The sequence below is a fragment of the Nyctibius grandis genome, chromosome 3 (genome assembly GCF_013368605.1).
Source record: "Nyctibius grandis isolate bNycGra1 chromosome 3, bNycGra1.pri, whole genome shotgun sequence".
NCBI lineage: Eukaryota > Metazoa > Chordata > Aves > Nyctibiiformes > Nyctibiidae > Nyctibius > Nyctibius grandis.
In genome coordinates, this window is record NC_090660.1 from 97,061,236 (window position 1) to 97,084,460 (window position 23,225).

The following is a 23,225-nucleotide window of genomic DNA, read 5'->3' on the forward strand; positions in this document are numbered from 1 at the left end:
TGGTGGGTGCTGTGGCTCTCTGCTCTTTGTAAACTTACCTACAAGTTACCAGGTGTAGGTCAAACGTCTAATTCTAAGTTTTTACCATCTCTCTCTTGGATATGGAAGGAGAAATTCAAAATGGAGAATCAGGAGTAGGAGGGCAGGAAGTTAGTTCTTGTTCCTGTTTTTCCACTGTGACCTTAGATGAAGCATCTCCATTTTTACAGGAAACATCATCATTGACTGCTGTTACTTCTGTCAGCATGCAATGAGAACATGCATGCATCACCCCTGGCAAAACATTTTGAAATCCTTCTGTGGAAGTTTTGTAGTACAGTGTATTATTGTTACTATATCGTGCATGCATGTATGAACAACTAGGAGAACAGATGCCTAAAATCAAAGTTGAGAATGGTCTTCTAAGCCTATGAGACGGTGGCCAGAATTAAAGATTTAAGAATAGAGTATAAGAACATAAAAAATCCATACAGCTGTATTGCCAGCTTCAGCACTTTGCAACTGAGGAGGTTCATGAAGCAGAAGTCTTATCTACATTTTTGTGTTTAATAGTCTTCGATGAGGTTTTTTTTTTTCCCCATGAGTTTATGTGAATGTGTCTTGAGTCATTTTATATCTTCAGCCTCACTGTAGCAGTGGGTTCCATGGTTTAATCATGCAAAAGGAGAAAAAAATGCTTATCTTTGTTTGCAAACTCCTCCCTGATAATTTCACCCAGTGCCTTAGTTTTGTATGTCATGAGGAACAGTGAACAGTTGTTATCTTGTCATATTCTCAATGCTGTTATGCTTTTACATGTTTCTGTTGTATCCCACTTCAACATCTCTTTGAAACTCAAGAATCCTAGACTACCTGACCTCTCCTCTTACGGAAGGCATTCCTTACCTTTGTTACACTTATAACCCCCATCTGTATCTGTTATTTTATATTCTTTTGATGAGTTGCAAGCAATACTCAAGATCTGGATGCACTAAGGATTATCCAGTGGCAGAATCATGTTTTCTGTTTTGGTCTTTGTTGCTTTCCTAATTGTTTCTATGATTCCAATTGCCTTTTGACTCCTGGTGAACTTTGAGTGGATGTGCAAAATGTAAGCTAATAGCCATCTGCAATGATTCCAAGATCTCTTTACTAAGTAATAACAGCTAATGGAAAGCCCTAATTTGGAGCACACTGGAATGACTTAATGTTTATTGTCATTGAATTCAACTGCCCTGTTATCATGCAGACACTAAAGTGTCCTGAAATCCTGCAGCTCTTCACAGTAAATTTCATTTTTTGCTCTGTGGAATAATTTTGCAAACTTTGTTGTCCCCTCACTCACCTCCTTTTCCAGATAATTTCTGAATGTTTGGAAAAACAACCTCAGCGCAGATTCCTGTGAGACTCCAATAGGAACCCCACCCCATTATGAAAGTTATTTATTTCTTTATTTTTGATTTTCTACCTTCTAATTAATTCACAAGGGGACCTTCCCTCTCATCCTCTGATAAATTAATTTCCTTAAGAAACTTTGAAAGTCTGAACATTGAAAAAAACTTACTAAAATGTAATATACTGATCCAAACACATCTGCAAAATATTCTCTTCGCTTTTCAGCATCTTTTCTAAGCTTTCGGATAAACTATTTTTTCTAAGCTATTTCTTCTAAGTTATTTCAGCTATAGTTGTTTATGATGCGCAGAACACCATGTAATTGATCTATGCTTTAATTAATACAAAATTTCATTTATTTTCTATTAGACTAGCTTACAGCCTTTTGTAAATGTATATTTTCCATGTGTATTATCAATACTAGTTGTCTAGTATCTATTGCCAGTCCTCACTGAGTCAAGTCGAGTATTATTATACATCATTTTCACATAAAAAGGACTCTGCTTTTGAGCACTCTCTGAATATGGTGTTTTCACTGCTTCTAGCAATGGATTAATACCTCCAAAGTAAGAACTGAAAATATAACTTTTGCTTTAAGTTAATGTGTGTGTCAGTTTATACCTCCTTGAGTTAACCGAGGGAAAATCTATTGCCCTTTCAGTTTAGATGATGCTTTGCTTTACAAGTGTAGTTACGTGCAGACTTCTTAGTGCCCTAATAACAGAAACATCTTAATCAGAGCACGAAAAACCAGAACTAAATCCTTTTGAGTACACAATACATGCATTTGTGAAGAGTTATAATACACAGACATAAAATGACCTCTTCTAGGAGGCACTAGCGTCTCTTTGTACTAGGCGCAGGCTGATGCTTAGGCACACTCCTTCCCAGCACAAAGACAAGGTCTGCTTTGTATTTTGTTCAGTCCCTGGCTCTACTCTTCCCATTTGTTCTACCATACAGCAGGATATATTTGGCCCATAATGAAACAAGATATTTTATCAAGAATTAGGTGAGTCCAAAATTGTTTATTTGGGACATGGTCAATATGTATCTACATTTTTATCTTTAAATGAAATGTGAAAACAGAAGAGTTCCTTTTTATTGTTGACTCTCATCCTGAGTCTATCTGCTTTCTGTTTAAACTTTAAGAAAAATGTTCTGAATTATTTTCCTATTTACTTTTAAGTTACGTTTTCTTTTAAAGGAAAGAATACACAAAAGCACTTTATAACAGTGGAACAGGGTTACACTGAGCCTGAAGGCATTCAGATAACACGGTGATTAGTGTGGTATTCACATTTAGCCAAAAGCGTAATGAATATTAATCTAAAAACTCTCTTCTCTCTCTTGCACATAAACTCTTGTATAATAAGACCACGGCTTCATAATCTTTGTAACAGGCGTGTGAATCAGTATAATACATTGGCTTAAATCTTGCTAAATATCCTAAAACCTGCATTTGAATGGTTTAGTCAGCCAAGAAGGTCACCAAACTGTTCCTTATGCAGTTACCATTTGTTTGCACATAACATGGAGAACTACTCTAGTTATATACATAAGGCTTCTAATTAAGTTAAAAAATGCCAGTACTTTATGAGTACTTTATGAGGGGACAAGCTTGAAAGTCTGAAAGCTCCCACCTACATTGTTTAGAACTTCTAGCATCTTTCTTGTCTTAGATTTCAATTTCTGGAAATCTGTGGCACTCTATCTTTTTGACATTTCCCACTGACAGTCATAGTTTTAAGACTTGTTTTTTTCTGCTTTTCAGTGGCACTTTGACATACGATTTGCTGGTATAGGCAATCAGTTAAGTCTGACACAATTTACACAATATGATATATACACAATATACACAATATAATTTAGCAATGTTTTTAATACAAAGTTCTTTTCTTAGGTTATTTAGTGGTGTTCTGTAGAAATCTACGTGTGATCCTACACAGATCTGAAAATTTTGTTCTACCAGAGCTTTTAATTGAATTGTTTGTCACAAGGATGTGACTCTTAGTGTCTTCTAAACATCAGTCTCATTACTGGAAAACATATTCTTTTCTATCCACTGTCACTGGCAAGGTGCCTCTCCAGTTCTCCATCTTTCTATAATGTGTACTGTAGGGATGACATAAGATATTATTTTTATTAGGTGGAGTTGGTGGAAGAAACTCAACAGCTGGACTCCGTGTACTTTAGAAAGATCCAGGCTTTGCATCAAGAGAGTGGTTCCAAGAAGGATGAGGTAAGACAAGTACCTACTAACAAAAACAAACTCTTTTTCTATCAGAGAGGGTTAACACTTTGAGTATCAGCAATGAAGGACAGACTACATGAGAGTTTGGAGAAGCAAGTAGTCCGATTTCTACCATCCATTTTGGGGAATGATTGACAGTCATTGTGTTAATTAAAATACAGGTCTTCTGCCAGTTACATCAACATCAGACCACTGATTGGAGTCAATGAGACGGTTTCCACTAAAGTCTGTGGAATGTATTTTGGGCCCTTAATCTTGAGTAAATACCTCAGTTTCAACTAAATTACAGGTACATATTGGTTTATTTGATTATGGAACCTGCACACACTGGTATGTTTAAAGCAAACATAAAACTAAAGCTGATTAAGAGCTGGAGCCTTAACTCAATTTATTTTCTCAGCAATCAAAAAGCTGTTCTACAGAGATAAAAGTTACCTAATGCAAGGATTATTAGACTGAGCAAAATATAGAGATGAAAAAAGCAGTTATGCAAGTGAAATAATTTCTTCCCTCAGAGTACTGCTGCTGACACTGGTCTTCCATCCTGCCCTGATGTTCTCAAAGATGATCAGCACTTGTGTCAAGTTCCCAAAGAACTGGCAGGTCCTAATCTATCTGACCTGATCCATGACAAAGAGAAGTTAGAACAGTTCTGGGCTTTTCTTAATGAGCGTTCTGCTGGGTACGTGTCTTCATTATTATTATTTTACCCATTTCTAAGTTCAGAAGAAATCTTTGCTGAGGATCTTGGCTATCTAAATGTTCACAGGTTTTTGTCTTCTTTAAAAACGTGTTTGTATATTTATGAAATACATATGTACATTGTTCAGACAACTGAATGATCTTAACATTTTGGGGGTAAAAATTCTCCTGTCATGGCATGTTTGTATTACAGTTCTGCTTTCAGTTTCTGCTTTGATTAGTGGCAAACCCCTGAGTAGAGCAATTAGTCCAAAATGAGTAAAAATTTCTCTTTTTTAGCACAGATTCAGTTTCATACATTTAAAAAATTAAAGCTGGATGTTATAAAAATGTACAAATAGAAGACAGCCATGTTATTCTCGCAGTGTGAGAGCAACCACAGTTTTGGTTTACACTGATCTGAAGAGAATTAAGTACCAGCTCGTAGCAGATACAGTTTATGCAGGGTTTTTGAAAAAGTGAGCCCGTTTGTTTAAAAATGAAGAGCTAAACAGAAGTTCTAGCAGACGTAAATGTGAGTTTGCCATTTTTTTCTCCCCAAGCCCCACACTAATATCTGTCATGTTTTAGGAAAAGGCAAATATGCAAATATACTTTTTATGTAACTGCTAGCAAGTCCTTAAATTGTCACTTCCTTCCTTTAACCTGGGTTCCCATGAGCTGATGTTTTGCATATTGTCTGTTGCTTCTAGTCAAGCAATGCTATCATTTTTGATTGGATATTGGTCAGCTTTGTCAAAAGTGTCCAGAGATGGACACCTAGCACAGGATTCCTCTGGCCAAGACTTAATGTCATCACTTGTGCTTATCATCATAGGTTCTCTTTGTAGTCAGAGAGAGAAATACACACTTCTGGACACAAGTCTTCTAATTTTGAAGGTAACATCTAAAACCAGTTTGGATGGATCATTCCTAAAAATGGCTATTTCTGCTCACTGACTCCAAAAAGACTGTAGGTAATGAGTTCAGATGGAGGTTCTTACGCTGTGGGTGCCTATGGTCAGGTGACTTCTGAGTTAGTTGCTTAGATCAGTGGTCTCCAAATTTTTTTGATCGTGCACCCCATCAGTAAAAAATTTTTGAGCACGCACCCTCAATATATGTATATTTATTTTTTTATGAATTATATACATGTGCTACTGAAGTTCTAATATTCTCTTCCTGTCCCCAAATGAATCATCTCACACACCCCCTGGGGTGCGCACACCCCACTTTGGAGACCACTAGTCTAGAGCTCCTCTCTAACCGGGGAAATGGTAGCAATCGCCAGAAAACACGTCACTGGCTAGGATGGGGTCTGGGACAGGTATGCTGAATTGCCTCTGGGACTTCCTGCCTCTCTGTTAATCAGAGAAGTCCCATCTTAAATGATAGAGCCAGGCAGAGAAATTCTTACTTTATGGAGAAATTTTCTTTTGTAAAAATTCATAATGAAGAAAAACATCTGAAAAAGTCTCACAAACAGTGTTTTAGAGCTGGGTCCAGACCTAGTAACTCTGAAGTCCAGCTGGCATGCTACAGTAAAGCTGCTTAATGGTACTATAAGTGGAAGGGATTGTAGATCTAATGGAGTCTGGAAAATTTCAGCAAAAAACAACAAATGTGTCATTTGCCTCTTCATCAAGATTTATGGTTCTGCCCAATTGTAAGTAAGCGATCCAAGTTTCAGGAAGGACAGGCTGCTGAGTACCTGGGCACAAATTCTGGTAAGGAACTAAACAAAGTTCCATTAATTAATATTTTATTAAATATATAGGATATATTCACACAATTGCAGGACAATTCGTGTTACTTTGGGTTAGTGGGTTACCACCTGATAGTCTTGCCAGACTAACTGACTATGCACATGCTCCTGATCCATTGAAAGGAAAAAGTAGAGTATGCTAGGATAAGCCACCACTGTAAACGGTTTAACCTAACACACTTTAAGAATATATTTTTTTCTTTTTAAATAAGATGGACATATTTGATTGGTTGTTATAGGTAGATGCCAAAGAGTAACTCCATAAACCACAGTAACTTGGATCGCTTGCGTTTGGGTGAACTTATTCATGCTGTGATGAACTAGCAAGTGAAAGAATTTCAGTATCAATAGAACTGTAAGGGTCTGTAAGGGTCTCAAAAGACTTTTGAAAGGAAGACATCTGTTCTTAAATCAGTTGGATGTTTTTGAAAGTTTTACTCATAGATTAATGCTTTGAAAAAGCCAGTTATTAACCAAATGGAAAAGTGAAACAGATTTGTCCGAATTTAATGTTTCATATTTCCTGCTGCAAATACAGTGAATGTCCTCAATAAAATGCTCACAAAACTTCAGCTAATAAGATATTATCAGAAAACAGTCATATACATTAAACTGAAATTGTAGGTATGTTACTTATTCTGTCCTCTGGTTTAAAGAACAAAATCAATATATGTTCAATTAAAACAAACTTAAATTAATAGTATGCACAATATATAGATCAAGAATTGCATATGGAGATTATTTGTCACTTACTATGAATAATGAAATAAGTAGTAGAATCAGTAATTTATGAAAAGGCAGCCCACAAAAAGCCCTAGAAACAAAATGTACCATAAATTGTTTTTGTCTGCTTGACTGCGGACTGACTTAAGCTGTAGCACTTCATAAGGGGTAGTAAGGGGGTGATTTTTGGGGCTGATGTTCCCAGCTGTCATCCCTGCTCCTTTCTCAGGTGATATGGGGAGGAGTCAGAACAGGGGGTGTCGACTCGGCTCTCCGTGGCTCACAGCCTGCAGTACTGCTTCAAATTCTCATCTGTTTCATTTTTCATTCTCTCTGTGAGCTCTGCACTATGGCTCTGGTTCACAATCCCTGATGGATTTAGCAGCGACACATTGAGGATGTTAATCCTTTCAGGGTACCCCAGAAGGGACTCTAAATGAGATCCCTAAGATGTGTGTTTGATCTGCCTGTTCAGCAAGTGCCATGGTCTCACCAGATGGTACTAGCAAAGAAAAAATGACATAAAATATCAGTCCAATCTGACCTGGTATTTAGGACTTGAACACTTTGGTGGCTTGTGGTTGAACTAATAACTGCCTAGAACGTTGATGAAATTAACTCAACATTGAAATAACATTCTGTTTAAATTTGTTTGTAGCATGGATCTCATGTGCTGGCTAGATATTGAACAGTTCAGAAAGATGCTCCACAAGGATAAAGAAAAAAGGGAGGAAAAATCTAAGGACATTAAAAAAAAGTACTTAAACAAAAAATACTTCTTTGGACCCAACAGCCCAGCTACCAGAGAACAACAAGAACAGGTACCAGTTACAAAACCATTCATAAAAAACAATCACACTGAATGTGACTGAGATAAAAGTCCATAAGCAGCTTTACTCCAGCTTCTCCCCAAGCTATCTCCTCTAATCTTACCTATATTTTTGGCCAGAAATCTGGTTCTGTTCTGGTTGTGGGTGTCCCTTCCTTCCTGTTCAGGCTCTTCCTTCCCCACCCTTACAGAACATCTCTCTTAAACCCTGATCTGGGGCAGCAGCCAGAGCGTGCACAGCACAGCTCAGAAAAAGTGTAAAAATGGCTTTCAGGCAGAGTGACTTGTTCCAACCTTCTATTTTAGTATGTCAGTAAAGCCACAGACAGTCTGAGCCATGGTACTCCGATATATCTTGATACTTAGGAAATTTACTCGGTCAAGCTGGGGTATTATTTGCTGGAGTCTGTATTCTGTTATAGGTAGGGACAAATGTAATCTGTTCCCTTTTATGAAAAGTACATGTGAGCCTTGGGTAAGCATGCATTAAATGCTTTGCTTACAGTTAAGCTCATGCTTTGCTAAATCAAGGATGTAGAGAGATAAAGGACTTTTGGTATACACAAAAGTTTATGTCATGTGTTATTGTATTTGGATTGCTTAGCTAATGCATTCAGGTGGAGGACGGGGACAAATCCTTCATGATCAACTCTCAGCAGCGGTTCTGCTAGAAATTCAGCAATGCGTCCAGAAGAGATTAGAAAAACAATGGCTGCCATTGTTCCTGGCAGATGAGCACCATGGGGCGGAGGGACAAGCAAAGGTAATTTTTTAGTAACAGCAACGCATCCAGGCATTGTTTTTTGTTTGGCTCATAATTTACCATTGGGATAAAATGGTTCAGAGGAAAAGCAGCCCACAACTCACATCCAGTTTACATTGAAAGAGGCGCTCTAGCATGTACAGGTTGAAGCATTTAGCTTGATAATTGTGAAGGTAGTTCCTCTGAAGGCTTAGTCTGGCTGACAGTATTATTGTTAGATCCTAAGTCTGAAGGATCTGGTGTTAGCTCTGCTGCCAGCCACGCTGTCAGGGGAGTAAACTAATCTTTGCTGTAGTGCTGCACTCTCCATATGCCATTCTGCCTTAGCCATACACTTGCACACAGAAGAAATGCTGCTTTGTGTAAAGGATTTGCCCAAGGGGACAAGAACATAAGCAAATGGCTGGGCTTCCCATGCTGTATTCTCTCTCTCTCTCTCTCTCTTACACTGTCCATATTCTCCCATTTGGAGCTGCAGTGCCTGTAGAAATGACTCCAGGACTTGTGAAATTCTGCTGAGTGGGGAGGTTAACTGCTACAAGCCTTGCTTCCAACTGGTTTCTTCAGAAAGTTGCCAGAAAACTGGGAATGAGAAGCCTTTCACTCCTGATGGCTCATTAGAAAGACTGGGGAATGGGCAGAGCTAACCTCCACCTTTTATGAGAGTGCCTCTGTGACTGGGATCTGTGTAGGGAGATCATCCTGCTGGTGACAGATGCCAAAAGACTTGGTTTTTTTGCACTTCCACAAAAGCTCTGAAATGCAAATGTCATAGCAGAAGGAAACTTGACAGTTCCACCAAGCGGACACATAGGCAGACTGCATTGATTAATAAAACTTGTTTTCAATGATCTTTTTAACATCAAGAAAGTTGTCAGAAGTGTTGTCAGTGCATTTGAACTGGATCATTTTCATTGATTCAGAGCACTAAGCAATGTGAAAACCGTAGGTTCTGATATGGCAAATTGCAATTTTAATAATGATTATGTTAAAGCAAAATTTCCTAACCCTCTGCCTTTTTGTAGCTGAATTCTGCCTCCTTTATGAGCCGTGGCACAAGACCATGCGATATGGCTAACCTGCTTCCAGGGCGGGAAGCTAGCTCATGCCTCTTCTTGCACCTGCTGCACTGTGCTGGCAGGGAGAGCAGCCCATGCAGTTTGGAAACTGCCGTATTTAACTCTGATAAACAGTTTACAGGAAATACATACTTCTAATGAGCTTTTAGTCTTTTCCTAACTCCATTTATGTCTGACTGCTCTTTTCTCTTTCTTACTGCAAATTCAGAGGATGAAAAGGTCCTTTGAAGAATGTATTTTAGAAAAAATGAAACCAGATGACATTCTCCACTTGGCTTCATATTTCACAGTGACCAAACACTGTGGGCATGCTATGTAGTCCTTATTTAGAAAATCTGCCCTTGATTTGAGGTATATTTTTGCTACAAAGAAGCTGCAGGATCAAGCCTGTATTTCTGATACAGCTGTCCAAAGGAACTAAAAACATTTCATTATAAAAAAAAAAGTAATAGCCCAAAATCTGTTCCCAACATAAGTGGTGACTCAGAATGTTATGGGTAAGGTAAACCAGTGGAAGAGTGCAGTTTGACTGCCATTGCTTCTTGTCTTCTCTAACTCCTCAGTCTTAATGAGCATATGCTCATTTATAGCTGAACAAGGGATGGCGTTCAGTGTGGGTCCACAACAAGTTTCAGATATAAAGATCCAGATGAAGAGATATCCACTGTTCTACCACTGTGGTCTCAATCATTAGAGGGCTGAACATGAAACAAGAAGAGTTAAAAAATACAATGATAATCTTTTGCTCAACCGTAGATAAAGGACATAACTGAAGATCTTCCATGTCAAAAACAGGAGAAGACAACTAGGATGTGGAAGGCAAGTGAAGTTTACTGTGTCTCTTGTGTCTGCAGTTTCACTGTCTTTTCTGTTTGGACCTTGCACACCCTTCACAATTGCCCTGCTGACAGTGTGAGGCCCAAATGTAACGCTGTCAAAAGCAGGCATGATTGTATTGGCCACAGTGGGCTGATTACTCACATTACTGGTGAATTTAGCTCCCTGCTGGATGGTCACGGTAAATTTCTCTCCCTTCCTGGCTGGAGAGGTCATACTTGAAAAAAACATGTCTCTTGTCCTGGGCTTTGGAGCACTCATAACCCTCCTCAAACTGGTATTGTACCTTTAATTCACATTTATCTGTATTTTGCATGCAGTGAACTTATTGGGACAAGCTGTTCGTTCCAGCATCTGGTAGTTTATTTATTATTGTGAGTGGATTACATGCAGACACAAAAGGGAATGTGAAGTATGCAGTAGAGTGGGCAGGTTTAATCATATCTCACAGTATCTGTTTCATTTAGTATTGTATTTTAATCTTACAGCATTGAGATAATATCAATTTTAAACATCTTAAACCTTTGTAATAATACATTTTATCAGATGTTTGCCAGTTTTTTCCTCTTGAAGAGCAGTGAACTCTTTGTGATTGCCAACATACAAGTTGTGTACATTTATTCAGTTGAACTTTTATTGTCTGTTGAAATCAAACTGGAGACCCGGTCACCAATTATCCGTGCGAACCATTAGCTCGAAAGGGATCCAAAGTGCATGTGGGTTCTGTTAACTGAGTTTTCCCTTTGTCTGTCAGGAAGATGGTTATCTTCCATGTTCTGCTTCAAGGTTGTTGACCCATAAAATAAGCAGTGTTTGTATATTAGTACAGGGGTGGGAGCAACGTTTTGTTCTTCCCTTCATGAATATGCCCCGGAAATCATTTTTCCCCAAAGTTGCCTAAATCCTGGTCACAGGGGATAGAACATGTTTGGACAACTGGAGGAAGACTGAGAAGGTGCCACCTTACTGTCTAAGTTGAGCTGACTGTATTTTGACCAAAGGACCCTTTGGACAACCACCACCCACTCTCTCACAAGGGTATGCTCTCATCCCTGGCAGGCTCTGTGGCAGGACGCTAAATGTAACCCCTGTTTTTAAGAGAAGCTGCAGAAAGACTTTCCACTTAGAATCATGTTAGATTTTCACAGAATCACAGAATGTTGGGGATTGGAAGGGACCTCGAAAGATCATCTAGTCCAGTCCCCCTGCCGGAGCAGGATTGCCTAGATCATATCACACAGGAACGCGTCCAGGCGGGTTTTGAATGTCTCCAGAGAAGGAGACTCCACAGCCTCTCTGGGCAGCCTGTTCCAGTGTTCAGTTACCCTCACCGTAAAGAAGTTTTTCCTCATATTTATATGGAACCTCCTGTGTTCCAGCTTGCACCCGTTGCCCCTTGTCCTGTCAAGGGATGTCACTGAGAAGAGCCTGGCTCCATCCTCATGACACTTGCCCTTTACATATTTATAAACATTAATGAGGTCACCCCTCAGTCTCCTCCAAGCTAAAGAGACCCAGCTCCCTCAGCCTCTCCTCATAAGGGAGATGTTCCACTCCCTTAATCATCTTCGTGGCTCTGCGCTGGACTCTTTCTAGCAGTTCCCTGTCCTTCTTGAACTGAGGGGCCCAGAACTGGACACAATATTCCAGATGCGGCCTCACCAGGGCAGAGTAGAGGGGGAGGAGAACCTCTCTTGACCTACTAACCACACCCCTTCTAATACACCCCAGGATGCCATCGGCCTTCTTGGCCACAAGGGCACACTGCTGGCTCATGGTCATCCTGCTGTCCACTAGGACCCCCAGGTCCCTTTCCCCTACACAGCTCTCCAACAGCTCTGTCCCCAACTTTTACTCATACATGGGGCTGTTCTTGCTCAGGTACAGGACTCTACACTTACCCTTGTTATATTTCATTAAATTTCTCCCTGCCCAGCTCTCCAGCCCAGGACTGTCTCCAGCAAATAAAAATGTTTCTGTCCCATGTTGACCATTGAACAGCACTCCATCCCTCCAGGACTTCAAGAGTTTTATACCACTGTAGAAGATTATAGTTTTCATTCATCCATCTGATAACAAAGGAGGGTTGTCTGGCTTGCTCCTCAGTGACAGCACAAGAACTGTTTGTTCAGGAAGGCAGGCCAGCCTGAACTTCATTTCAAACAAACTGTCCCTGCATAAGCCATCTTTCTTTCTCCACCCTTTCCTGGCTGCCTACCACTCTGTGCTTTGCAGCATGAGGATTTCCAAAATGTCTTGATGACTTTAAATTCTATTTTACTATTGGTAGCTTTATTCCACAGAGAGCAAACTCTCCGGCTTCTGTTGGTGATCATGGCAAGGCATTTCAAAGCTCATTTTGTTGGTGAGATCCCTGTCAGAAGCATTTTACAACTTTAAGTAATGTGGTTTGTCTGTTCTTTTTTCTTTGCTGTTTGTTTGCACAAAACTCAAACTGTTCTCTAGAAAAGTAGCCTGTTGCCATAATCAATAACAATAGCTGTTTCCATACTTTATAGTATGTAGTCATATGGTCTAAATCATTGTCAGTCATTTCCTTTCCCATCACGTCTTCCAAAAAATGTTGCCCAAACCAAACTGGAAAAAAAAAAAGAAAAAAGAAGGAAAGAAAGAAATGAAACCTTGCCACATTCTATTGTATCCATGTCATAAACTCATAAACTACTGAAATTTAGGGTCAGTGCAAAGATAAGAATCAGACAGTTTATGCTAACTAATGCCTTTGTTACTGCTTTTTGAAACAAAGTTTATTTGGTCCATTTATTTCTTCTTTTGACAGCATGTGGACAATAAGTGGGTTTATTCATCTAGTGAAATAATTGCTTTCCGCAAAGCACTGTTGGATCCAGTGACAGCAAATCAGTTTCAACACTTTGTGTCACTGAAAGGAGACCTACTGGAGAACGGAGTGCTCTTTTGGCAAGAGGTACAGAAGTATAAGGTACGGTGGTAAAATGGAGCAAGAGGAATATAATTAAATTTGTAAGCAAATGCATCCATTACTGCATATCAGGAGAATTTTAACAAGAATATCTCTAGGCATTTTCTTGTTCTTAGCAAAACCTCTTTCACTGTTTAACTGTTTTCTCTTTAATTAAAATCCTCACTTCTTAAGGGTAACTATTTTCAACGACTTTACTGTACTATCCCTGTATTTCTTTATGCTTCTCCAATCTCTTACAACCTTCTGAGTCTTTAAAGGGACGTTACTAACTCGGTAATGCCCAGATTTTAGTATACCTCTGTTGAGCAGTAGAAAATATGCAAACATTAAAATGTTAATTCTGTCTTTATAGTTACATACTATTAAATAATAAGATTATTGCTGAATTTGGTAATCCCTCGAAAATCAGAGAAAACTTTAAAATTCAATCAAATGTACAGATGTAAAGATAGTATTACCCAAAATGCAGACCCCAGCCCCCATATACTCCATACAGTCACATTTGACTGCAGCTGAGGATGTGGCCAAGGTGAAACGTGATGGGGAAGGTCAGCAGGGATTGCCTCTCTCCCAAATAAATGCCCCTTTGTAAAATTGCTGATGTGTGGGGTGAAACACAATGGGAAAACTCAGGAGTGAGACTTTAAATGACACTGGAGCCTCCTAGTAGCACCCTGGACTGAATGCAGGGGCACCACGGATCTTTCACTTGTTCCTCATCCCTTTTGCCTCTGGGATATTGCTGATGCAAAAGTGCTGCAGAGCCTCTCCTGGGCTCCTGAACATCACCTGTGTGCACAGGGCAGGAGGGGAGCATGAGGTTAGCTAACATGCTCAGAAATTAGGAAGTAAATGCAGTTGATGCTGCAGTAGCACTTGGAGATCCTGCTGCAGGCATGTGGGTGTATTTTCACTGTTTAATTTTAAACATTCTAACTTGGGGTCTGCTTTAGAAGCTGAAGCTCCTCTGTTTCCAGGGGGCAATCTCCCCTCCTCACAGAGGCTCTGATCCCCAAGCAAGGAATCATCAGCTGAAATGCTCTCTGGGGCTGCTGCTGTCTCTCTTTTGGTTACAGAGTGACTAGTTTAGACTAGAAACTTGACATGAAGGCACCTGAAGTTCCATGACATAAATCCTTCTCAAAATATTTGATGTTTTTTCAGATTTGCGACTCTTCGTTGCTACATTGTGGAGAACATGGAAACTTTCTGCAAATTAATGTGGAGTGTAGTTTAGACTGTTTTCTTTGTGGATCTGTACTCTGAAGAAAGCCTTCATTGTTTTATGTCCCACCCCCTCTCCTTCATTTATGTGAATTTTATTTGTCTTCTTATCAAGAAAAAGTACAATCTGACCATATTTCTACATGCATGTGATTTGTCCTGGTTGGCAGCTGATGCTCTTTATAGAAGCAAAGGCCCAGAGTAGAAGGAGTGTTGTGGGTCAGGCTGAACTGGAGGAATATTGCCAAAGACGTGGGCAGCACTTTGCACAGTGCATACTTGTATTGTCTGAGCCCTATCATACCATCAGTTTAGACAGAACTCCCTGTCAGAGTCAACGACTGCATTGCTCCTCATAACCCATCAGGCTGATGGCACATCTTGGGACAATCAAAAAACAAAAAAAATTATTTTAAACAAATATGAAGAAATATAGCTCTGTGGATCATTTCCATCTGTTCCTCTATGCTCATGTCTCATCCCTCTTCATGTCTTATGGCATGTTTGTCTTCCCTCTTACTACAGCTCTCTGCCTTTTCTTCTATGCTAGATGAGCAAAGGAAGCCATAATATATTCTTAGGATATATTGAATATGTTTTTGTATTGCCTTACTTTCTTCATTGCAGCTGTTATCATTCTTTTTTTCTTTCACAAAACTAAAAAGTATTCATAATAAAACAAGCCAGCTCTTTCACATACCACACTTCTGATTAAAAGCCCTGTTTTTAATTTCTTTGCAAAGTAACTATCCAGCCTCCTATACCAAAACTAAATGCACGTTCTTCATTTAGAGAGCTCTCTTCCTGAAAATTCTCTAGAGTGCTCATTGTGTCTTTAGTAAATAACATGTGATAATCTCCTAGTGTTATAGAAATGTCTTGATGTTTATGGATAGATGGAAAGTTCGTGTTTCAAAGCATTTGAAGGAAGTTCTTTGAATTATTTTTCCTTTCTGTCGAAGTCTAATGCTAGCATTGTCAGAGTGTGAAAATGCAGTAATAACAGGTTTTACAAGAACAACAGAATCACATTAAAAGAAGTAGAAAACCCCCCAGTGTTCCTTTGAGATCTCACCCTTGTAAGTTCAGGTTTGGTTTGTATTCTGTTCTGTAACAGAGTTTCAAACACTGAGGTTTTGAGAAACTAGAAAATCTTAATGAATGGGGATACTAGAAGATTTCAATGAATGGAAGATTGTACTGGTAGCTGAAATTGTCCCCTCTTCTGCCAACATTCCTGGTTATAATACCTTGTACCCTCTAAATAATTACCCTCTTTCTTTGGAGTATTTAGAGCATTTCTTTGTCTTTTTGTTACCACGGCTATGCTAGTCATGGCAGCTTCGCTGTGGAGATCAGTGCGTTTCACACCTGTAGGTGTGTTTCTCTTTTCAGAAATGCCTCCTGTTTGCCAGTAATGTACCTAGACTGAATGCAGGATAAAAACTATCCTGTTGCACCAGACTGTGCAGACAGAGATTATCACCTAAGAGCAATGACTGCTATATATCTGCATTTGCAAACCAAAAGTCCCCCTCATGTTTTAACTATGTCTTTCACCATGCACATTTGCTGTAAGAATTTTGGCCTACATACTGAAGAATTCTGTTGTATAATTATTTTTGTATGACTATTACTCTTTGATCACTGGGCCCCTGTAAAGGGTCTTGCGTCTCTCTCTCCATTGACTGAAAATGCTATTTTTCGTCTTTCAGGACTTATGCCATTCTCATTGTGATGATGCCACAGTCCAGAAAAAGATCACAGCTATTATCGACTGCTTTATTAATTCTGCCGTACCCCCAGCTTTGCAGATTGACATCCCAACTGAACAAGCAAAGAAGATTCTGGAGCACAGGAAAGAACTAGGACCTTACATTTTTAGAGAAGCACAGGTAAGAAGCTGGGAGAATCTCTGTAACAGATCTGGCTAGAGTCTGTGTGCCTGATTTTAAGGACAGTCTTTGTTGCTTACGTGACAATTACCACTCCATACATAAGCCTAGGCATGAAGGAGAACACTATAGTCACGCATTTCAACGAAGATTGTATGGTGGAGATGACAGAGGCTTCAGATATTTACCACTCAATAAACTGGGCAATCTCTGACAGCTAGCTGATCCTGGAAAGGTGTTATCCAGGTCTGTGTTAGGAATTCTGGCAGTAGAAATGAATTCTATGTTTTTAATTGCTTGTTCTTTACCACTTGGTTAATGTCAGAGAAGTAATTTGTAGTTAGAAAGTTTGTAGTTTTTGTAGTTTATGAAAAAAAAACGCAGATGTGAGTAAAGCACAAAGACAGCTTAACTTACTGAATGTCATTCCCTTCTTTATTACAGAAAGTCTGCATTAAATGGCTGTAGATAGTTTTCTCTCTGATCTTTGTACTAATCAGACTGAAGAGCAATTTGTGAACCTTTACTACAGACTTACTATTTTCTTACTCCTCGTTACTGTCTTCTCTGACTTATCTTCTAAACCAAAGAAAGCTAGTTCCTCTTCTTTTCCTATAAAATTGCCATAAACACCTTTAAACATCAACCATGAGTCCATAAAGTGTTTGGATCACAAAAGATGAATGGTTTGTCAGAGAAAAGGGTTCATATAGGTCCTAAGAGAAATAAGAAGTCTTATTTCAGCCTGTGTGAAACCCAGTGAACTACAGAAATGTGGCACAAAACCAAGGGAAGAACTTGGCCAAAAAGCTGTGACTGGAACACAACAGTAACTCACATGTCACTTTAAAGTCTGTTGAGCCAGAAGCAGTGAGGTGCTGAGCATGCTTGGCTCCTTTGAAGACAAGTTTCTCAATGAGAATTAAACATCTAAATAAATTGAAAAATGTGAGCCTTAGTATGTGCAGCAACAGAATTCACTGAGCCCCTCTGTTTGCTTTTCTAAAATTGTTTTTCTTATTCTAGTTCAAAAAAGACCCTATGAGAGATTATATCATTTAAAAATTATCCAAGATTTGCTCATAGATCTGTAATGTGGTTTAAGAGCCTTTCCAGAGGCAAAAAAGTATTTCCTTTTCCTGAAGGAGGGAAAAAAACCCCCTCTCCCTAATGAACTGAATATTTTAAATACTTGAGCAGAACAGTGGTGCAAAAGCAATTCTACTGGTGTATATTTTATCAGGAATACTTGTAAAAAATGATGGATGTTTTCATTAATGCAAACAATTGTTTAGGGAAATATAAAAAAAGAAAGTGCCTTTTAACTGTGTTTTAGGAAGATTTCTCACCAGTAATAAACACACTGATGAAAAGCATGTGCCGAGCAAAGCTGGGCTGAAATGCCAGGACAGAGTACGTGGGAGGAACAAGGCTGTGTATTCAAAAAGAAATAGCTATTTCATTCTCATGGTAAACTACATTTTATTTTGCAGTAAACTCTGTGTTCTTAATATGGTCAAGATTGACTTTCTTTTCTTTCTGTGCAGATGACTATTTTTGCTCTTCTGTTTAAATTTTGGCCAAAATTTTGTAAGTTTCGAAGCAATTTGGCTAGTGACAAAATTCTACTTGCCTTGGAGAGAAAAAAGGGGAAAAAGATGCGAAAGAAGGTAGGCAAAACAGCAGAGGTAAGGCTCACAAAGTTTCAGGTGACAGCTGACGAACCGCACAAAAACTCCTTCATGAGCAAACATACATGAATTCAAATATCCCTTTCTCAACCTGATGCAAAGCTGCTGAAATCTTTTTGTTAGAATTCAAGCTTTACACGCGACCCGGTCCTAGGGCGATTAGTTCCCAATCCTGCCAATGCATATACATATGTTTAACTTGAAGCAGATGAGTCAGTGAAATACTCCTTTCATTAAGCAGAGGGGAAAATGTATTTTAGTCATCTTTTGTGCCAAGAGAAGAGAGAAAAAGAGGGCTGAATTAAAAAAAAAATTATGTACAGTCCATGTGTACAACAGGTAACTGCAGACCTGTCTGCACTTTCAGTATGTACTGTCCTATTTTAGAACTTACAGTCCTGGGTCACTATTGAAAACCAAACCAAACCAAACCAAACCAAACCAAACCAAACCAAACCAAACCAGATTTCATATCTGTCTTTTCAGAAGGAGCATTTGAAAAGTCTGCACATTATTTTAAAAAATATTTATGTGTTAATTGCTTTGTATAGTCTTTATCTTTCCTTGAATATTTCTCAGCTTTGACAGTGAAATTGTTAGACTGTTCACAATGAGTTTCCAGACAGTTTCAGTGCATTAACAGAACTGTGACCTCTACAGCGGAATGTTTGCTCGTTAAATTGTTTTTCTTGGAATTTTATTATTAAAATATAATGGATTTTTTTTCTATTGATTATAGGCTTTGCAAAAGTTTATTTTTTATGAAATGTAATTGTTTGGCCAGCTTTGAGGAGAGAACATTCCTTTAAGGGCAGAGAAATCATTGGGCTTGCAAACTGTCATGTAGCATTAAAAGACCTGTACATATTTTAAATACCATGTACACACGTGTTGAGATGTTACTCGTGATGAGAACCACATGAGTACCTGGACAGATAAAGACATATATGCCCGTAAGAACATGTACACATTGTTAACCTCTTTTAGACACATGAAAACTGAGGACCAGCGAAGCATTATTCAAGGCCACAAACCAATGTCAAGTGAAGTCTAAAATCCAAGACCTTACGTTCCTTTCTCCAAAGCATGTTGCCTCCATACAGATATGTCTGGCAAGGCCATTGGCAACACTTATAGTGCAAGAATGCAATATTTCAAAGTAATGCACTTTTGCGTTTTCACAGACTTATTTTTTCCATCTGTTTGTTGCCTGTCTATAAGATTTCTGATTAAGATCAAGGAAGTAAAGAGCAGATCTTGGCCAGGAGGGCAAAAGCCTAGCTTTTACGGGGAACAAATGGGAAAGGTGAATTACCCTTCCAAGCTGGGAAATAGGGTAAGAAATTTTAGAAAGTGAGCAGCAGAGAATGTACTTCAGTAAACAGTTTGCAGACTGTTCTTCTCACAGAATATTGCCTGTAAACCAGTGGCCTTTTAAAACCTCTTGAAAGAATAGGTGGAACAGCTAAGTCTTTGAAACCCTTTCCCCCTTCTATTATTGTTTAAAGAATTTGCCGTTCCCTGTTCTCTTGCCTAAGATTTCTGTTCCCTCAGTGACTGCACAACTATTGAAATGATTCAGTAACCCCGAAGGATACTGATAAGGTTCATCCAACATAAGCAATAGCAGGTTCACTTGGCAGCTTGTAGAAAGTGATGATTTCTTGGCATTTAAAATAATGTCTATGCTTCTCTGCCCCACCAGGCTCATGTTGAAGGAGAGGAAAGCTCTGGCAAGGGTTAGAAATGGTATTTTTTTCTTATATTTTACTTCCCCCTCCACAAATCAGTTGCCATTTTGGGTTTATGTCAAATGGAACAATCGGGGTCCTGGGGGAGGAATTTTACTTCCCCCCTTCTCACAGATTTGTCCCTGGGGTGCCCAGTCTACCTGGGCTCACCTCACTTTCTGAACTGACTGGATAAGAGTTGGACTTTTATGTAGTATAATGGAAAAAGTGGGCAGACAAGGAGGTTTTCACTGGACAACGATGCATAACTTGGTATTATTTTACTATCTCAATATTTTTTGTGTGCTCCTGTTTGTTATTTATGGAGCAAATCCTATTGAAGTTTTCCTGGCAAAGGACTCAGTGCAGGGGAGGAGTGGCTGACAGCAAGGAACGCCATGCAAGCACCGTACAATGTAGAGACTTCTTTTAAGCTTAGTGTCTGGAAGGCAGGGATGGGTAGGTGCAGGGTGAAGTAAGCTCAAACTTTCAGCATAATATGATTGTTTCAGTATTGAGCTGAAATAGTTGTTTTAAAAGATATTGCCTTGGGAAAGTATGGTTTCCTTCTCCATTTTCACATATTTGCCCTTAGTGTGGCACAGCTATATGGGCTCATCTTTGGCCCATCTGTGGATCTGTTCCTTTGTTAACTGCTAGATGCACATGCCACATATCATTAGTCACTTTTTGCAGATGGCCTTGATGCCAGTATTTGTAATTTGTTGTATACACAATTTCATTTTACCTCCAAAATAGATTTTGGATTTTTTGCTTTCAAGTGTACAAAATAGTTTTAACTTACACTGTAAATCTGTACTTTTTGCATGCTTTTAGCAGAGAAGGGTAAAACCATAAGCATTAAATTTCCTTTTTGATGTTTTCCTCATCTCTCTCTAAGCTTCTTAGCACTAAGCTTATTTGTTAGTAAGTGGTGTAATGTAATGGAATATGACATTGCCATAACATTGTCTAATTTATTAGGAGAGGACATTATTAAAGACCTCATTTAATTCACCATTCTCACTGAGAAAGCTAGCAAACGTAAACTGTAGTGTATTAGCACACACATTATTTCTCTATTTGCTTTGGCATCCCTGTTCCACCGAGTGCGCCACAGAAGTTAGTAAGCCTGCTGTGGAGAGAAGATAAACACCACACTGCCTGGGCAGCTCTATACCCATAAGTCACCCTTACAGATGATGGGTGCATAGGACAGTGGGGATGATGAGGAAGGAAACGACACCTTGGGAGCAAGGAAGAAGGATATTCTGATCCTTTTCATATCTTTCATATCTATGAGGAAAAACTACTTTGAGTGTGACAGAGCACTGGAACAGGCTGCCCAGGGAGGTTGTGGAGTCTCCTCCTCTGGAGATATTCAAAACCCACCTGTATGCGACCATGTGCAATGTGCTCTAGGTGAACCTGCTTTGGCAGGGGGTTGGACTAGATGATCTCCAGAGGTCCCTTCCAACCCCAACCGTTCTGTGATTCTGTGATTCTTTCAGGGGCTTTCTGAGTGACTTTAGGAAACCATTGGACTTCTCTTTTTTTCACAATTTCTCATTTGCAACATGGGAGGGTTATATTACTTGCGTAATGGGGACGTTGTGGGGTTAATTACGTGAGGTTAAATATGAACATTGATTAATGTTCATAAAGAGTTTTGGGATCATCAGACAGGACGTGCAAACGTGCAGCCTTAGTAAAACACTAAAACAACATGAACATGACAAATAGTTAATCACCAGAGCAGTTTACCAAGGGTTATAGTGCCTTGTCCTTCACTGTAAATGTTATAAATGAGATTGCCTGTTTTCCTAACATATATACTGTCATTCATTCACAGCTACTGGACCAAGCTGGAATTAATAATGAGAAATCCTACGTTCTACATTTATACCTGAGGCCAAATAGAGGATCACAATGGCCTCTCTGTCTTTAAAATATGTTCTCTTGCAGATCTGCCCTCTCACTTAGCTATATTTTGGAGCAGGTATTGAATCTGAAAGGAAGACAGTCAGCAGGAGTGTAGGGGTGAGGAAACTTCGTTTGAGACAAAGAAATGCTTTTAAAAAGCAGTATTTTCTGCTATTTTTCAGTATGCCCAATGTGATGAATTACGAAACTGGGCATTACAGAGCATTAGTGCATATGACACTATCTTGTTTCCAGTGATAATTTTTGCTTCCTCAGACTTTGCTTTTTACTTTAGCTCAGTAACTATTGTTTACATCTAATTATGAGTTCTTATTACTGTCAGGGTAAAGAAGTGGGGACAAAACTCATCAGTGCTTTGGGAGATGAGATTGGTGTGGAGAGAGGACCAGCATCAATTTCAGATGGCCATGGATGGCAGGTGAATAATAAATATGTTGCTACAGATACATCACCATTCAAGAGAGATAAAATGATCTTGGGAGAATGGGAAGGTGGAATTTGGTTTTGAATACTACTGTCACATGGTACAATTAACTTTGCTGTTATAAGTGTACCTACCTTGCAGGTAATGATTTTTTCTTTATTTTTTGTAAGATTTAGGTTCTGAGTAGTATTAATATCTAACAAAAAATTAAGCCCTTTAAGTGTGTAGATTTAAAAATATTCTTTATTTAAAGGTAAGCTGAAGGAGAGGAAGTTCAAATTTGGAATAAGAAATTTTTCATTGCTTGGAAAATTCATATCTTGCAAGAATTTGGTTTAGGCTTGAGTCCTGTTCTGCTCTTATGTCAAAAACTGAAGCTGAACTCACTTAGGAAATCTAGGTATTTGGATAGAAAATCCAGCAGAAAATAGCTGCCTAGTACTTCTTCCAGAGCAACTCTCATGATGCATTAAATCTGTAGTGAAAAAGTAACAGTCATTTTATTGGAGAAACAGGAATAACAGAGATGCCACCTCAGGCATATCAAGGGATAGTTCATAGCTGAGTTGACACTGCCACAACATAACGGGGAATCTGTGCAACCACATAATCACAGCTATGTCACGCGATGCAGCAGTAAATCACACTCTGGCCACTGCTTAGATTCTGTAGAGCTCTTCCCATGGCATTACCTTAGAGACAAGCAGAATATAGAAACAGGCAGTCTGAAATACCCTCAAAATATGAAGCCACAGTGCAAACTGCATAGTTAAGCTCACACTCTTATCCCTTAAATGGACCTTTTAACCTTTACTCATACTTATTTTTTTAAAAAAAAGTGAGTTAGGTGAGCCAATATATCAATATTATATGCCCAAGCCCTCCAGAAGCAGGTAATTGCAGAAAGAGCAATATCCTTTTATAGAGCAGTTTCTTCTCCAAGCCCCTTTCTGCTATAGAAAGATGCCAGAAGTTCTTACTGAGTCATGAAATGACAAATTGGCTCCAAAGTTCTCAGGCAGTAAGCAAAAAAAAGGCCAAATAAAA

At 39.0% G+C, this 23,225-nt stretch overlaps 1 protein-coding gene across 1 annotated transcript in view; it reads left to right on the forward strand.

The window, feature by feature from the left end:
* RGS22 (regulator of G protein signaling 22) overlaps positions 1-23,225 on the forward strand; it is a 64,622-nt gene that overhangs the window by 40,055 nt on the left and 1,342 nt on the right. Inside the window, exons 16-24 of the mRNA XM_068396912.1 lie at positions 3,524-3,616; positions 4,144-4,310; positions 7,456-7,618; positions 8,231-8,389; positions 10,225-10,287; positions 13,106-13,267; positions 16,210-16,389; positions 17,937-18,098; positions 22,077-22,172. Coding sequence (XP_068253013.1) covers positions 3,524-3,616; positions 4,144-4,310; positions 7,456-7,618; positions 8,231-8,389; positions 10,225-10,287; positions 13,106-13,267; positions 16,210-16,389; positions 17,937-18,098; positions 22,077-22,172 — 1,245 coding nt within the window. The remainder of the gene's footprint in view (positions 1-3,523; positions 3,617-4,143; positions 4,311-7,455; positions 7,619-8,230; positions 8,390-10,224; positions 10,288-13,105; positions 13,268-16,209; positions 16,390-17,936; positions 18,099-22,076; positions 22,173-23,225) is intronic.